We start from the raw sequence: 18,462 nt of genomic DNA on the forward strand, positions 1-18,462 counted from the left end.
TTGGAGGGGAGAGAGATTTATCGAAGTTTCAGAAACACTTTCACACCATTTGATCAGTTTTTACAGAAGAAACAATTGTTATATAGATATGAGAGTATGATATGTAAATTATTATTTTTAATATTTGTACCTGGTGGCTTCTTCAATAGAGACATCACTGAGGTCACTAGCTGTCACTAGAGACCTTGCTTATCAGATATTGTAGTAGCCACTATTCAAAGTGCTGTAATTCATGGACTCTAAATTTTCATGCATTCATTCACCAAGGATCAATCACCATGGATTCCTAATGGACCAGCAGGTAAGGAAAAAATATTTTTTATGTTATATATGCTTCTTCTCTGCCTTCTCCCTTCCATGCTCCCTCAGTATTACCTTCCTTCCTTCCTTCATTCCTCTTGTATCATTATCTCTTATTTTTAGGATAGACTTGTAATTAGAATAACAAGGTCTCCAATGCTTAATCTGTGTAAGAGATAAAAACATGTCCTTGGGGACTGATACGTATGAAGCACTAAGAGGCAATTCAAGGGCAAGACATTTGGGCAATATTTTCTCTAATAAAGATGACCTATTCAAACAAAGATATATATTTTTTAAAGATTTACTTATTTTATTTTATTTATTATTTATTTCTTTTATTGTGAGAGAGAGAGAGAGCACAAGCAGGGGGAGTGACAGAGGGAGAGGGAGAAGCAGGCTCCCCGCTGAGCAAGGAGCCTGAAATGGAACTTGATCCAGGACCCTGAGACCATGACTTGAGCTGAAGGCAGATGCTTAACAGACTGAGCCACCCAGGTGTCCCTATTTGTTTATTTTAGAGAGAGAGAGAGAGCTTGAGCAGGGGAAGGGTCAGAGAGAGAGGGGGGAAGAAGCAGACTCCCTGTGGAGCACAGAGCCTGACAGGGGACTGGATCTCACAATCCTGAGATCACACATGAGCCAAAATCAAGAGTTAGAGGCTTAACTGACTGAGCCACCCAGGTTCTCCCAAACAAAGATATTTTATTATTATTATTTTTAAAGATTTTATTTATTTATTTGAGAGAGAGAGATCACAATAAGCAGAGAGTCACGTGGAGAGAAAGAGAAGAGGAAGCAGGCTCCCCACCGAGCAGAGAACCTGATGTGGGGCTCCATCCCAGGACCCTGAGATCATGACCTGATTCGAAGGCAGAGGCTTTAACCCACTGAGCCACCCAGGCGCCCCCCAAACAAAGATATTTTAAACTGGAACTTTAGCTTTTACTTTTTTTGAATTTTTGAACAGTCTTACTATGCTACTGTCTAAACTAAGGAATGTAGGAAAAGAATGATAGAACAGAGGCATCTGCATAGAGGCCTAACTTTGATATTAAATACAGGGATAAAAGGAAAGGAATTGTGTGTCATTTTACTGATCTTATTTTTCCGGGGCGAGATGTAGTGAAAAAATGGAGAAGAAAATATGTAAAGCAAAATATTCCTTTGAATGTATGGACAGGTGAAATACCTGTAAGGTGGTAAAATATTTTACTGCTAAAACTGCAAGTTGAAATTTTCCAAACTTGGGAGACTTATGGTATATTAGCTAAATACTATAACTAATAACAAACACTTATAATTAAAGTAAACATTATAGGCCCAGATAGATGAATTCATTCTTCAACTTCTTAGCATAGAAGTTCAAAGTTTTTGAGATTTAATTCAAAATGTCCAGGATGTATTACCCAGTATAGACTGATTTTCCAATTATATTTCAAAAGACAATAAGTCACTGCCATCATACACAGACACACACACACACACATATATATCAAATGAGGGGGAATAAAGAATAAAGGAAATACCAGAATCATCAGGGAAAAATAACATGAACCATAATTGTAATTGTTTTAAACTATTTGAAGCATACTTATTATACTTTATATTTTTTGACCTTGTTAATGTATTTATTATGAAATTCAAGTATATGTTAACAAATTTAGCTCTTATTTTTTAGATTGACTTATTTTTACTTAAAATCATTCATGTTTTTTTATAAAAATTGTTATATTCAGCAACAACCAAAATCAACCCAATTTAAAAATGAGCAGAGGAATGTGGTGCATAAACAATGAATTCTGGAACACTGAAAAGAAATAAAAAAATAAATAAAAATTTAAATAAAATGAGCAGAGGACTTGAATAGACATTTCAACAAAGAACATGTACAAATGGCCAATATAAGCACATAAAAAGACATTCATTGACATAAGTGCTAGGTAAATGAAAATCAAATCCAAGATGAGATACCACTTCATACCATTAGGGTGGCCATATTTCAAAAACAAAAGACAAAAAATAATGAGTGTTGGTAAGGATGTGGAGAAATTTGAACCTTGGTACTTTGTTGGTAAGAATGTAAAATGGTGTAGCTTCTGTGGAAAACAGTCCAGTTTCTAGATAGTGGTGCCGATTATACTAAGTTGTACATTAAAAAATGTTTAAAATGGTATTTTTTGTTATGTGTACCACAATTAAAAAAACTAAAAAAAGAAATCAAGTAATAAAGCAACTACAAAGAAGAAATCAACAAATTATTTTAAATCCAACCTTCTAGAAAGAGCCCATGTTAACATTTGCTAGTTATTCTAATACCTATTCTGTATTTTAAACTTTTTGTTGTGAGGTAATTCAGAAATTATCACTATAAAAAGCGTAGATAGTAATATTAGCAACACTTATGAGTATAGACTTGTTGATTTGCTGAACATGAGCTATGACCTAGCCATGAGTAGAAGTGCCGTGTGCCTGCAAAGTTAACCAGGATTCAGACTTGCAACTGTGGTCTTATGTAAGATGATCTCATCAAGCCACCCTAGCCATAAACACGATCACTAAATGAAATTGGAAACTGTGAAAAGCCATGGGTCACATCATTACATGTATCTATGATAAGCATCATTATTCTCTGCTTATGTTATTGGTAGTACTATTTATCTTAATTTGGTCTATCCATAATTTGGCTATTGTGGACATTGCCGCTATAAACGAATGGGCTAATCCTAAGTGTTATTATAAATGTTTTCCTTTTATTCTATTTCAAATGTTTCTGCATATAACATTATAAAAGCATATTGATAATATTTGCTTTTCTAGATCACTGTGGTATGTTTTTAAAGAAAAGATGTAATAACATCTAGTTGAATAGCCGCCTGCAAATTAAGTAAAGTTTAGAAAGTCAAGGGATGTTTTGTTCCAGTTCGAACTCTGTCATTACCTTTCTTGTAACCTTAGACTAAAACAGCATCATTAAAGCCCAAATAGCAGTTGACTATTTTGGATATTTTATAGTAAGACAAAGGTACTGTAAAGAGTTGGAATAGCTAGATGACTAAAATGTATTTTTTTTATCTCTCTTTCCCCACCTCCTCAACTTTCAGTATGTATTATTTATTTAGCAATTATTAATGAAGAATATCTGAATTTCTAACCGTGCTCCATTTTTTTATTAGTTCTGTGATGATTTCTTAACCTTTCTCGGCCTCCATTTCCTCATCTGTAAAATATACATAATAATAGGGCCAACTTCATAGTTTTTTTATGACAGTTCAGTGAATTAATATGGAAAATAAGTCCTTAAAACAAGATACATGTATAATAAGTCTCGATAAATATAAACTAACTTTTACTATTGTTGCTATGAGGATGATAGACCTATTATGTATTCAACCCTAGAGTGAATATTATACGAGCTAGTAATATAAAATACTAATCTCAAAGAATTTTTTTTTAAGATTTTATTTATTTATTTGACAGAGAGAGACATGGTGAGAGAGGGAACACAAGCAGGGGGAGAGGGAGAGGCAGGCTTCCCACTCAGCAGGGAGATCGATGCAGGGCTCAGTCTCAGGCCTCCGGGATTATGACCTGAGCGAAGGCAGATGAGTCACCCAGGTGCCCCAAAGATTTTGTTTCTTTGGAATAATATCAGCAATCTAAATTTGCTTCCCTTCATGAATGTGAGAACTTAGACTGTTGAAATCACAGAAAAGATCCAACAGTTGGAATCAGAGGGGGGAAAAATGAACAAAATAAACGGAAGACTCTGTAGAGATGAAAGGACCCAAACTGAGCCCTGAAAGATAGGGTTTGCAAAGGTTGGGGGAAACTATACCCAATTTCCTTCTACCCCTTTCCATATGCTAGGTATGCATTAAACTGTGTGTTCTACAGTCTTTCCCTGCATTCCTCATGACTGCCCTATCAGGTCACATAGTGACTATTTGCCAAATCAGGGATTTAAACTAACCTAACTCCAAAGCGTTTCTTGTCATGCTATGTTCTTGCTTTGATAATCACAGGTTGTATTATTCTTTGTCTTGGCCAGTTAGATGATTCTGAATATACCTCTAGTTTTTAGTGGATAATTTTTTTTTGTCTTTACTGATTTTTCCCTACAATTTTCTTATCTGCATATATGCTGAATTGTATATTTGCTTTTCCATTTAAATTTTGCTGATTTCTGTTCTTTCATAACTACACTCAGGTGTAATGTCTTTGCTGCGGCCTCTTCTTCTGGATGTGGTCCCAACAATTCAACAGACTGCTGCATTGGCTCTTGGGAGACTGGCTAATTATAACGATGACCTAGCAGAAGCAGTGGTGAAGGGTGACATTCTTCCACAGCTTGTTTATTCATTGGCAGAACAGAATGTAAGGTTTTTGAAAAAATTAATTATATATTTTTTTGTTTTAGATTTTTAAAAATCTGCTAGTTTGGGTACAGTTGCAAGCTTATAAGCATTAGAATTTCAGGATGTTAATACAAGCTTTAAGTCTTTGAACTGCACATAATAATACCTTTAGGGTATTTTATCTTGGGAGTGATGGGCAGCTTTTTTCCATTACTGTTAATATAAGAAAACAGATTATAAATTTTTAGTGGGATTATGTATAAAGCAGTATTTCTGTTTATGAGAGTCTTAAACCTGTAGGATCAGTCTTAGAGAGCTGTATGGAGCCTTAGGCAAATAAAAAGTTGTTTTCAGCAATCCATATATGCAGGTGAAATCTGGTTAGTGGAAACTGTAAGAGACAGTTTGGAAGCAAGGAGGGAGGGAGGGAAGCATACAAAAGGAAGGAGAATACATGTAATAGAAGGTTTGATAAAGCATTTTATACCAAGTATGTAAGCATGGCAGTCCTTTTAAGGGTCATCTAAGAGTGCCCCAATTTTTCCCCTTCCTGTCCAGTTCTACTCTATATTTCTGTACAGCACCACCTAGCAATAGCTAAGGACATTCCTATAGATAGGGTCTGTTTATTCCATTCTGTTAGTTTATGATAATTTAAGGATATATATTTCTTGACATATTTTTAAGATTAAATTCCTACTTGTGTAACCAAATGACAACTGATCCAACTTAAAAATGGGCAGAAGACTTGAAGAGACATTTATACACATACAAAGAAGATACACAATGGCCAATGAAGATGAAAAGATGTTCAGTGGCATAAGTCATTAGGAAATGCAAATCAGAACCACAGGAAGATATTACTTTACCTACTAGAATGGCCATGATAAAAAAAAAAAAAAAGAAAGAAAGAAAAGAAAAAAATAATGAGTGTTAGTGAAGATTTGGAGAAATTGGAGCCCTCGTACACTGCTGATAGGAGTGTAAAATGGCGCAGCTGCTGTAGAAAACAGTCTGGCAGTCAAGTGAAATATAACTACCACATGACCCAGCAATGCGACTCCTACTTAGATTTCCCCCCAAAATTGGAAACAGGTGTTTAAACAAAACTTGTACACAAATGTTTATAGCAGCATTATTCACTATAACAAAAGAATGACTGGATAAACAAAATGTTGGACATCCATATCTTGGAATATTATCAGTCGTAAAAAGGAATGAAGTGCTGACACATGCTACAACATGGATTAAACCTTGAAAATGTTACACTAAGAGAAAGAAGCCAGATACGAAGGCTGCATGTTGTATGAGTCCACTTATAGGAAATATATAGAACATGCAGATCCATAGAGACAGAAGTGGATTAGTGATTGCCAGGGGCTAGGGGGAGAGGAGAAAGAAGGGTGACTCCTTAACGTGTGTGAGGTTTCTTGTTGGGCTAATGAGAATATTCTGGAACTGGATGGTGATGTTTGCACAACACCATGAATGTGCTAAATGCCATTGAGTTATACACTTTAAAATGGTTAAAGTAGTAAATGTTACATATATTTTACCAGAATTAAAAAAAAATCCCAATTGTTAAAAATTTTGTCCTATTTTTATACATTGGAGAGTCCTTTACAGACTGTCTTATCTCTGAGGAGTCTCAGAAATTTTATTTTTCTTGCAGGTGTTCCTTTTGTTATCAAATACTGTTAGACTTTGTTCTTCCTGGACTCTTAGCTCCTTCTTTCCAGGGCAGGGTCTGTGTTTTGGTATCCGACCAAGAAGGTGCTCAGTAGATCTAAATGTGAATGAGTGTCCATTAGTTGTAAAGAGACAAAAAAGCGCTAGGGCAGAAGTGAGGAGAAAGTGAGAATGTGAGTCAGTATTCCCAGGCTTCTGTTTCCTTCATCTATTAGTCCTTTAACTCATTCCTCACAGGATTTAATCTCTTCTTTATGAGGTACAAAGTCCCTGGCGTAGCTTTTTTTTTTTTTTTTTTTTTAAGGCAATTCTTTTGGCGAGGAATGGGAGAGAAGAGAGGAATTTGGAGAAATGGAAAGTAGGAGAAAGGGGAAATGAGATCAGACAGTGTGAATTATAGGCATTGTAGTTAGCAGTGACTATCGATGGCCAGTAAATTGTGAATTTGAAAATTCTGCCATATAAACAGTCACCTTAGCTTAAGGTGATGACAGGAAATGTATCACCAGTATTTTTCCATGATTGTAAGAAAATAATGCAAAGCTACTTTAAAACTCTCAGTTTTATAGTAAGTTAGTAGATATTTGGTTACCGACATAAAATTAACCTTTATAACAAATATTTTAATATCTGTATATGTTAACATTTATGAAACTAAAGAAATAAATCAAAACATCATTATTGACATACAGTATTTCTTATATCATTAACATATACCAATTTTTGAGATATAATATGTTAAAATATACTTGATGTATTTTTTTCTCGCTCCTATAATCTTTGTTGTATCTTAATCTTTTAGCCAGAGTAAATAATGTACTTTCAAAACAGATGCCATAGTCACCTAGTCATTCTTAGTAGTCACTGTAAAGAAACAGAAGCTTGGAATCTATAATAGGGGGTTATCTCAGTTCTACTAATAAGGGACAGAGACTGTTACTGTGTCATTAGACTAATCTTGAAACAATAGTGAGTGTTATAGTCAAATACTTCCTAATACATTTAATTTTTTTAGTTATATGAAGAAAAACATGTTAATCTTGTGTTTCAGTTTTATTATTTCTCAATCTGATAAAATTTTGTATAAAAATTTGTATAAAAATTTTGTATATAAAATTTTGTATAAAAATTTTATAAGTGTGAAACATTACTTAACATTCACCTAACAGTAAGTCATTTGTATTTATTGTTTTAAAAAAGCATTTCCTAGAGGGGATAAATAACACGTCTCCTTGTTTGGTTAGTTTATTTACCAGGAAAGGTTTTGAAAAGGTATCACGGGTGTTTCGCCTTTATGTTTATTCAACAATTGGTAGTGCATTTTGAAACATGGTTGTTATTTCAGGATAACTTGGGACACCAAAAGATTAGTTGAGGTCATGAAAGGCCTACATGCTTAGAGACTGAGGGCAAGTAAAGGAAATGAATTTGTCAGTGGAAAGTTCTGTTGCACATGCTAACAATCTAAGAGTTCCCATGGGTCAAACAAATACTTCTCAGTGTGATACAGATACAGAAAATTTCATTATTTTATGAATTGGTAGGAAATACAATGTTTTAATTCATTTCATATAATTTCCAAATGAATGTTTCAGAATAAAACATTTGAAATGTCATTTAAGACATATTATTTCAGTTTAGTTACTGAACAAAAGCAGTGGGGAAACATCAAAAAATGATTTTGCAGGGTGTTTTTCATCCTTTGGATTTAAAAGCTGTTGAGCTTTATTTATATTAATGTCATTTTTATGTTGGTCTTGGTCTATTTTAACTTTTGGTTTTATAAGTGCCTAACTCACTTTGAGTTTTATCTATTTTATCATTGTAGCGTTTTTACAAGAAAGCAGCTGCCTTTGTGTTACGAGCAGTTGGTAAACATTCTCCTCAACTAGCTCAGGCGATAGTTGACTGTGGAGCACTGGATACGCTGGTGATATGCTTGGAAGATTTTGACCCTGGAGTCAAGGAGGCTGCAGCTTGGGCACTTGGATATATTGCAAGACATAATGCAGGTAATGGAGCATATCTGAAAACAGGATTATTAAAATTTAGATTTATTAGGTAAATCTGGTTTTGCTTAGTGAACTATGGATACAGTTTTAATGATGTTTCCATACATTATGGGAGATAAGTTTTGAATGATGGCCAAGTTATTTGGATCACAAATTTACAAAAACCTACACATTTCAGTCTTGGAAGAAGATATATGCAAATGACATATCTGATTAAGGGTTAATATCCAAAATCTATAAAGAATTTATCAAACTTAACACCCCAAAACCCAAATTATCCAGTTAATAAGTGGGCAGAAGACACGAATAGACATTTTTCCGAAGAAGACATCCAGATGGCTAACAGACACGTGAAGGGATGCTCACCATCACTCATCATCAGGAAAATACCAATCAAAACCACGATGAGATACCACCCCACACCTGTCAGAACGCTAAAATTAACAACACAGGAAACAACAGATGTTGATGAAGATGTGGAGAAAGGGGAACCCTCTTTCTCCAACAGTGTTGGTGGGAATGCACACTAGTTCAGTCACTCTGGAAAACAGTATGGAGTTTCCTAAAGAAGTTAAAAATAGAACTACCCTATGATCTAGCAATTGCACTACTAAGTATTTACCCATGGGACACAAAAATACTGATTTGAAGGGGCACACGTACCCTGGTGTTTATAGCAGCATGATTAACAATAGTCAAATTGTGGAAAGAACCCAAATATCCATCAACTGGTGAATGGATAAAGAAGATTTGGTATATTTCTGGAGGGAGATGGGTGAACAAAGGGGGGTAATTGGGTAGTGGGCATTAAGGAGGGCACTTAATGTAATGAGCGCTAGGGGTTATATACAAGTGATGAACCACTAAATTCTACCCCTGAAACTAATAATAAGTGTATATGTTAACTAACTTGGATTTAAATAAAATCTATAAATAAGTAAAATATAATACAAATCTACTAATATATATACATATATATCTTATGTGTACATATATAATGGAATGTTACTTGGCCATCAAAAAAAATGAAGAATGAAATTTTGCCATTTGCTCTTAAAAAAAGGGGGGGTGGCACCTGGGTGGCTCAGTGGGTTAAGCCTCTGCCTTCAGCTCAGGTCATGATCCCAGGTCCCTGGGATGGAGCCCCGCATCGCATCAGGCTCCTGCTCAGCAGGGAGCCTGCTTCCTCCTCTCTCTCTGCCTGCTTCTCTGCCCACTTGTAATCTCTGTCTGTCAAATAAATAAATAAAATCTTAAAAAAAAAAAGAAATTTTGCCATTTGCAGTGAAGTAGATGGAGCTAGAGAGTATTATGCTAAGCAAAATAAGTCAGTCAGAGAAAGACAAATACCATATGATTTCACTCATATGTGGAATTTAAGAAACAAAACATAAACATAGGGGAAGGGAAGAAAAAGAGAAGGAAGCAAACCATAAGCATCTCTAAACTATTGAGAACAACTGAGGGTTGCTGAGGGGAGGTGGGTTGGTGATGGGCTAAATGGACAGTAGGTATTAAGGAAGGCACTTGTGATTAGCACTGGGTGTTACATGTAAGTCATGAATCACTAAATTCTACTCCTGAAACCAATATTACACTATATTTTAACTAAAAATTCAAATAAAAATTTGAAAAGAAAAAAACCCTACCCATTTTAGTCCTTATCCTAGTTATTAGAAGAGAAATTTGAAGATAGAAAGAGACAGGTAGTGGGGAGTAAGGAGAGTGAGATATTGATGAATTCTCAAAGACGTTGGTAAATCGGTTTTCATGATAGGGGTGTTCTAAACCAGGCAGGAGACTTAGCACATGAATGAATAATGAACAATGAATAATAATGAAGAGATATGGACATGATAACCTTATAGAATATATTTGTATTGAGCCCATATTGGGTAAAAGGGAGGAGAAAGAGGAGTACTTCCTCTTATAAATTGACAGCTCAATGAAGTCATCAAGAAGGACATGGACCTCTTGAGTGAAGTTCATGCTGACACACCTGATTGGTAAAGAATATAGAGGGAACAAAATTGCCCCCACCACTTTACAGAAGTTGCTAAATAATATGAACAAATAATACAACAAGAAAATACAATTTTAAAACAAATCTATGTAAAAATGATCAACTTTGCTATTAAAACATCAGTGAAGATGTCTTTCCCCACTTATTATTTTTTAATAAAAATATCTTTATTTTTATTAAAAGTGAAAAAAGAGTAAAGCTGAAATATAGCCAAATGATTAAGAGCACTGTGGCATTAGACAGGATCTGAGTTTGAGTCCAAGTTCTACCACTTAGTTTCTGTATAACCTTGGACCTGGCTTTTAAACTTCCTGAACATTAACTTCCTCATCTGCAAAAGATGGTACCTAAAAGTGGATGTTTCAGAAATCTGTTGTGTGGGCGCCTGGGTGGCTCAGTGGGTTAAGCCGCTGCCTTCGGCTCAGGTCATGATCTCAGGGTCCTGGGATCGAGTCCCGCATCGGGCTCTCTGCTCAGCAGGGAGCCTGCTTCCTCCTCTCTCTGCCTGCCTCTCTGCCTACTTGTGATCTCTCTCTGTCAAATAAATAAATAAAATCTTTAAAAAAAAAAAAAAAAGAAATCTGTTGTGAGCTCAATGAGACAATATATGCAGAGCACTTAGACCAGTACTTGGTATATGGTAAATATTCAATAAATATAAAATTTAGTATTAATACTGAAGGTTAGAGAAGACGTGATGTTTATGGCTATTGGTGGAGGCATTACAATTGTTCAAAGTTGTGGAAGGCAGTTTGGCGTAACTAATCTAAGTCATGAAAGAGTTCGTGGTTACTCTAAAAAGCCTAGTTTGGGAATTCATTCTAAGGGAAGAATCCCACAGAATGAGAAACTTATATTCATGCAAATGTTATTATAGTATTATTTGTAATATCAAAACCCCTCAAATATTTGGCAGGACTTTAGCGGTTAAATTATGGTGGTTTTTACTTAATGGAATTTCACTTGGCAAATTAAAAAGATAATTATGAATCCTACATGGTAATACAGAAACATGATTGTAATGTAAAAAAAGAGATAAAATTATATATTGCAATATAATAATGTAAAATTCGTGTGAACGTCAATTACAAAGAAATACATGTTTGTGTTACCAGGGTGATAGAATTATGGATATATTTTCTTTGCTTTCCAGATTTTTCAATATATGTGTGTATATGTAAGACAATAGCTACCACTTATGGAGTACTTACTTTGTGCCTGGCTCTGTGCAGTATGCTTCTGATATATTATCTCATTTTGATTATAACTACCCATAGCATATGAAAGAAAATGGTACAAAAATAAATGGAGGAAGAAAACTATTGTCATGCTTAGAATGCTTCTGAATTAGTATATTAAAATGATTTCCTTAATATCTGGATTTTGGTTTTCCAAATAGGATCACCTTAGGACTATTGTTTAATATACGTTTATAGAGGAAACTAAGGCAGTTTTTCCTTTTTGAGATTCATGTATTTGTTTGAGAGAGAGAGAATGGGGGAGGAAGGGGCAGAGAGAGAGAGAGAATCTCAAGCAGACTCCCCACTGAGCGTGGAGCCAACAGGGGGCTTGCTTCCACGACCCCAAGATTATGACCTGAGCCCAAATCAGGAGTTGGATGCTTAACCAACTGATCCACCCAGACGTCACTAAGGCAGTGTTTTAAATCAGAAGCTGGTATCACAGGAAGCTGGTTATCATATTTAGTTTTGGGTTTTTGTTGTTGTTATTGTTCCTTTTGTTCAGAGGACTTTATTGCAAACAGATTATAACATGAGTATTTCAAAAGGTGCTGCAAAGGAGCTTTGAGGGACTGCCGTACAGATATACTCTCAGGCAGGTGCCTATAGATAACCTTTCTATATCTCCCTTTTGTTGAGTCTGAGGCTAAATGATTATAGTTCATAAATAGGATCCGTGTTAAGGATTTCATTCCAATTTCTTGCTATAATCTGGCTCTCACATGGGATTCCCACTGTAATTTCAATATTTCACAGTAGTTAGGGATCTGGGACCCAGAAGCTCCCAGAAGAGATTACTGCATAGATTTCTCTGAAGGAAAGGGAATTGATGCCCAGTAGGCAATAAAAGAAATCATCGTTCACATCCTGAATCAGTGAGAATAAAGGGTTTACCTCTAAATAACCTGATTTCTTTTTCAATGATTTCCTAAAGATACAATATGTTAGATTAATGGGAGGACCTTCATTCAGTGTTTTGTTCTTAGTATTAAAAGAATGTTTTATTTGGCAGTTCAAGAAATAGAACCCTTAAATGGAAATGCAAAAGAAATAAAGTATACCTTTAAGGGCAATAGAAGGAAAAGGTTTTGTGTCTAGGAAACAAAAATAAAGTGTGCAGTTAGTAGAAGAGAAAAATCAATAGGCACCATCTGTCTTGTTTTTATTTGAACAATTCAATTTCTGAAAGTTTCTTCTATGTGTAGATTTTAAAGCATTTTATATAATCAAAGGGATCTAGGGATTAACAACCCAAAATGGTGTGGGGTTTCTTTTCTTTTTAAACTCCGTATAAATCGTGTCATTAAATTTCTATGGTTAAATCACCAGTCACTGAATATTCTTGATTTAGGTACCTCTTACTTTGAAGGTAAATAAGATATTTCTTTATATTTTCTCTGGCTTTTTAAATAAAAGCTGAAGTGACTTCTCCTACTGGTTCTTCTTCCTTCTTGCTGGGTTCTCCCACTCCACAGCATTATTCTGTTAACATATTTACCTCATCAATGTCACCCTCTCTCATTGTTTCTGAGGATTATTCTTGCTTTTGGAGATACAAGGGATGAGGCACAGAGCTGTGTGGACCGGAAGTGTGAGGGGTGAGGAAGAAGGAACCATGGGTCTCTGCAGGTGCAGCGTTTCCATGTGGAGGAGCCCAGAGAGGCACTTCGCCCTCTCCAGGCCCTGCTCCCCACTGGCAGCCTTTCTCTTGGTTCCACACTGTGTAGAGTACAGCAGCCTCTCCAATGACCTTGTAGCCGGGGGTGTGGCAGCAGTGAGTGTAGAACTTGGGACTAAGGTGAGAGCAATAGCCTGGCTGGAGGGATGAGGAAGGAGGAGCCATACAAGGGTTTTGTAGGAATAATTTTCCACATTAGGGCTCAAAAATAAGTTTTAAGTGTTTCTTGTGGGAGCTTTGGCTGGATATGTCATCTCTTAGAAACTTTTGCTGTCTCAGAGTAAACTTTGTTCTCAAGCCTGGCAAAGAGGAATACAGTACATTTGGTTAGGTATTCTAAAACATTTTAATCATTAATATAATTGTCATATTATATAGATGAGGGAGCTGAAGTAGAGAGGGGAAATATATATTCTGGCCAGGCAACGATTTATAGTGTAACTGCTTGGCAATTACTCAAAATCTTTCAGAGATTCTTCCTTTTTATAGTGTGAGAAAGTAAAGTGTATGAGAGCCCATCATTCTTCATTTTAAGCTCCTTGTTGTATCTGAAAGTCTTGCCAGATACCTCTGTTTTTAATCCCTGATGGCTGGTTTCCACATGTGTGACTATCCTTTCTCCTATAGACTTGATTGATGTCCACAGGACTAAATCAAATGAGAGATTTCCATCCCAGCTCAATGGCAGTCAGGAGATGAGAGTGCCAAGATGAGCAGTGCTGACAGGAATTGGCTGGTTTGGACACTACAGAAACATTTAGTAGATTATATTCTGTTTGCTAAACAGATAATATAAAGAAAGAATCCAGATTGAGCTGGCCAGCCTGGTTCTTTTATGTCTTGTATAGAATGATGACATGATAAAAAGAAAAGAACATTTTAAAATTCAGAATTTTTGCGAATATTCTTCTCATGTCACCCATCTATAAATACCAATAGGCTAAATCATGTGGAACAGGCTTAAGAAGCAGTAATTAACTTTTGAAAAATCCACATATTCATGACAAATATCTGACATAACAAGGGACCTTGTGTTGTGGGAATGAAGGGGTGAAGGGGACTACAGCCTGGTAATGAAAAATTATTTTAAAAGCCCTGCAGCCAGCTGTCTTTACTGATGCCTGTAGATAATAATGTTGATTTTTTTTTACTGACTTTTTGTTTTTACAACTTCTTTCATCTTGGAGGGGTTGAGGAACACATAAGCATAGAAGCAAATGAGGTATATGGGATTATATGTATTACATGTTACACCTCTTTTGATCCTAACATTGATTTTCACAAATAAATCTTATATAAAGGTGAAGTGAAAATAAATGTTTCATCTATGTTCTTTCGGCATGGAAACCAAATGTGTGAAACAAAGTAACAGTGTAATTATAACTACTCATTTAACTAATCATTATTGTACTACTCTTTTAACTACATAACTACTCAGTGTAATTATAACTACTCATAGTTATCTCATTTGTTAGTCATTTTTAGGGTGTTTGTGCACTAGTAGAAGAAAAAATACATTGTCAGTTCTTCTGTATTTTTATTTATTGTGATTTTTAAAGTTATAAATTCTTGGTTGATAAAATCTTCTGAGGTTATTTTTGTGCATGTTCTTTTAGAATTCAGAATATAGAACAATACCATATAATCTTGTAATCTCAAATTCCCAAATCACTGAGACTATAAGCTTTATGTATGAGGCCAGTGAACAATTTCTTTATTGCCGCCATCATCATCATTATAATCATCAAAAAGTATCTGAGGCACTTATGTGTGTGTTACCGTGTCTTCAAAGTAAAATAATTTGACTAATATCTTATCTCTAGGATTTTACAGTCTAAGATAGAAAAATTGATAGAGAGGAGCATAAAAGTCATCTGCACAGCTGGGCACATCAGGCATTTCTTAAGACAGAAATACTATGCTGTCTTAAGAGTACATATATAGTATACTGGGTGATTCTAAGTTGAACCAAGTGAAAAATGAATTACGAGTGAAGCTTTTTGTACCATCGCGGGAAGGGAAATCTTTATATTATTCTTAAGAACCTAGTTACCTCCAGGTAACCGCTGGACAGACTTTGGGCATAGAAATAAAAAGAAGTGACATTGATAGTGCAGTTATAGGAAAAAGGAAAGCCCTCTACCCACTAAAATAGTTTGTCTACCTGATGCCACCTAATATTCTTTTAGCCTGAGGCTTTGTTTTCTGTCTGGTGCACAAGAAATGTCGCGAAATGGTGTGCTGAGTAGATCCAGAGAAGGGTGTTTTTATCCCACTAGTTCAGAAATAAATCAAGTTTAAACAGTGGATCATAACACATTTTGGGGGTTTGAATTTGGTTTATTTTTTCCAATCACTAGTGTATAAAACCTTCTAAAACACCTTTTAGATATTGAAGGGGGGAACTCTTTATTTACATTTGAATTTCTAGAAGTGCATTAGTCATAGCGTATTTGACTGAAATTCAAAAGTACTGCAATTAAGCATTTCACAAACATCCATGGACAAAAGAATTTCCTTCTTAAAAGCTTGGGATTTTGTTAGCATAAGAATCTTTGAGGGTGCCTAGGTGGTGCAGTCCATTGAGACTTCCCCTCTTGGTTTCTTGGTTTCTGCTCAGGTTGTGAGGGGTGATGAGGTCGAGCCCCATGTCACGCTCTATGCTCAGCCGGGAGTCCGCTTGAGACTCCCTCTCTCTGCCCCTCCCTGCCACCTAAAAAAAAAAAAAAGGATTGTACTTTGAAGTAAGCCATGTTCATCATCTTATTATCTTATAAATCTTAAAATCCATTGCCAACAGGGAAAATAGTTATTGCTTAATTACCATGTTATCGGGCTGATTTTGCAGTTAACTTTTGGCCTACTTTGCTCTCATCTGTGACTGTAGATGAATGAACCAACTTGCTCTAAAAATGTAGTGTAAGTTAATTGCATCAAAGCATTTTGCTCAAGAAAGGACCTCTGACCTTGAAAAGGTATTAACTGAAGTTATTTAACTACCTGTGCAATAATTCTATTACTAGCCATTTATTTGTATCTCCTTTGATTTTAACATGTAGTCACATGTTACTGTCACATACTTGAATGGGGACTAGGGGATCTGAGGAACTAAGTTGTTATCTACTTCTAATATAAATTTAAAAATTGATAAACTAGTGCAATTACTGGAGATTTTTTAGGTATGATCAAAGCAACCTGAGTGTAAATCTACTTTCTTAGCTATAGACTTTTTGAAATCTAAATACGGATTGAGTATTTCCAGTGAAGATTTAGCAGCCAAACTGAGATGTACCATAAGTGCAAAACACACACTAGATTTCCAAGAATTGATATGAAAAAAAGAATGTGAAATATCTCATTAAATTTTTTGAATATTGATTGCATGTTGAAATGATATTTTGAATATATTGTGTTAAATAATGTATTTATTAAAATTTATTTCTCCTATTTTTGCTTTTTAATTGTAGCTATTAGAATTAGCATGCCAGTGCTTTGTGTTTATTTATTTTTTATTTATTTTTTAAAGATTTTATTTATTTATTTGACAGAGAGAGAGAGATCACAAGTAGGCAGAGAGAGAGAGGCAGAGTGAGAGGAAGGGAAGCAGGCTCCCTGCCCAGCAGAGAGCTGGATGCGGGGCTCGATCCCAGGACCCTGTGATCATGACCTGAGCGGAAGGCAGAGGCTTTAACCCACTGAGCCACCCAGGTGCCCCGCTTTGTGTTTATTTGTTAAAAGGCGATATAGTGGTAATGCTATGGTCTTAAAAAGTCATTCATAATATTCATGTTTATTAATCATTATAACTGAACTGTAGTATGCAGTAAGTTAGGAATTTGGAACTAAAAATACTATTTGGGGAGAAGTAAATGGTGATTCAACTTTGAGCAGTCTCTTACTATATGTAAGGACTAACATGCACTTTATATGTAAAGTGACCAGACTGCCAGACTCACACATGATGAGACATGATGGTAGAGATATCTACTTATAAAATAACCAATTCTGCAGTCCATATTAGGTTGGTGTACATTAGTTGACCTACATGCAGTCACCTATATTCAATTGGTTTTGATTTAACAAAAATAGCAGTTTCACATGGTTTAACCTAAAAATAGCAAGAACTTCAAAAAATGTCAACACTCTCCCCCTTAGTAATTGTAGCTCTGAGCCGCTATCATAAGTAGATACAAACATGAATGTGTGTTTGTATAACCAGTGGAGTTCTAGCTTACCCAGTGGTAGTCAGCGTCCAAGATGCCCCATAGAGTTCCTTGTGTCCTCATATTCACACCCTTGTATGGGCCCCTCCAACATCATACCAGGATCGGTCTATGTGGCATGTAGAATACGGCAGCAGTGATGGCAGGTTACTTCTGAGGATAGGTGACCAGATAAAAAAGACTGAGGTATCTGTCCCAGGGTGGTTCTCCCTTTGCTGTCTCTCATTACTTGTTCTGGGGAAAGCCAGCTGCTATGACACGAGGATAGTTAGACAACCTAGGGAAAGGCCCATGTGGTAAGGAGCTGAGTTTCCAACAACCAGTAAGAAACTGGAGCTCCCCAAGTTTGAAGCTGCTGAGTTGGGTCATTTTTTACACAGCAATAGATAACTAATACATAATCTTAATGCACAAAGAGGTTCACTACACTGTACTTCATAATGGCCCAAACCATAATCAAACAAAACAATTAAATGTTCTAAAGCAGGGGAATGGTTTAGTAAATTATGGCATATATTTACTCAGTGGGATATTATGCAATTATTAAAATGTTGAGCTGAATTCATCCTCAGGAATAAATGTGGGCAGTGGAAGCCTGCAGGAAGCTTCTAGGAACCACTCAGAGGGAGTCACACCAAGAACCTTGGACCAGGGGTCACTTTTATAAAAGAACCTGACAAGCTTTCTAATCATCTGGTGTTTCATTTATCTCCCTTTTCTGTTTCCTCTTGTGGTGTGTTCCTGCAGAGAGTTCAGCAGAGCCCCAGCCACCCTTGACTGTCCAGCCTTCTCCTGCTGCCCTTGCCTGAGCAGCTCGAAGGCAGGGACTTAAAATTGGGCTGGAGCAAAGAAAGTGTGCCAGGGATGTCGCAATCATAAAAGGCACCCTTTCCACTTCAGTTTACTCTTTTTGAAGCAGCATGCCAAACTGTAGGCAG

At 35.9% G+C, this 18,462-nt stretch overlaps 1 protein-coding gene across 2 annotated transcripts in view; it reads left to right on the forward strand.

The window, feature by feature from the left end:
• Positions 1-18,462, forward strand: part of SPAG6 (sperm associated antigen 6) — a 63,361-nt gene that overhangs the window by 11,990 nt on the left and 32,909 nt on the right. For both annotated transcript variants that reach the window (XM_032349606.1, XM_032349605.1), the window contains exons 3-4: positions 4,511-4,677; positions 8,176-8,359. In XM_032349606.1, coding sequence (XP_032205497.1) covers positions 4,511-4,677; positions 8,176-8,359 — 351 coding nt within the window. The remainder of the gene's footprint in view (positions 1-4,510; positions 4,678-8,175; positions 8,360-18,462) is intronic.

The sequence above is a fragment of the Mustela erminea genome, chromosome 6 (genome assembly GCF_009829155.1).
Source record: "Mustela erminea isolate mMusErm1 chromosome 6, mMusErm1.Pri, whole genome shotgun sequence".
Taxonomy (NCBI): Eukaryota; Metazoa; Chordata; class Mammalia; order Carnivora; family Mustelidae; genus Mustela; species Mustela erminea.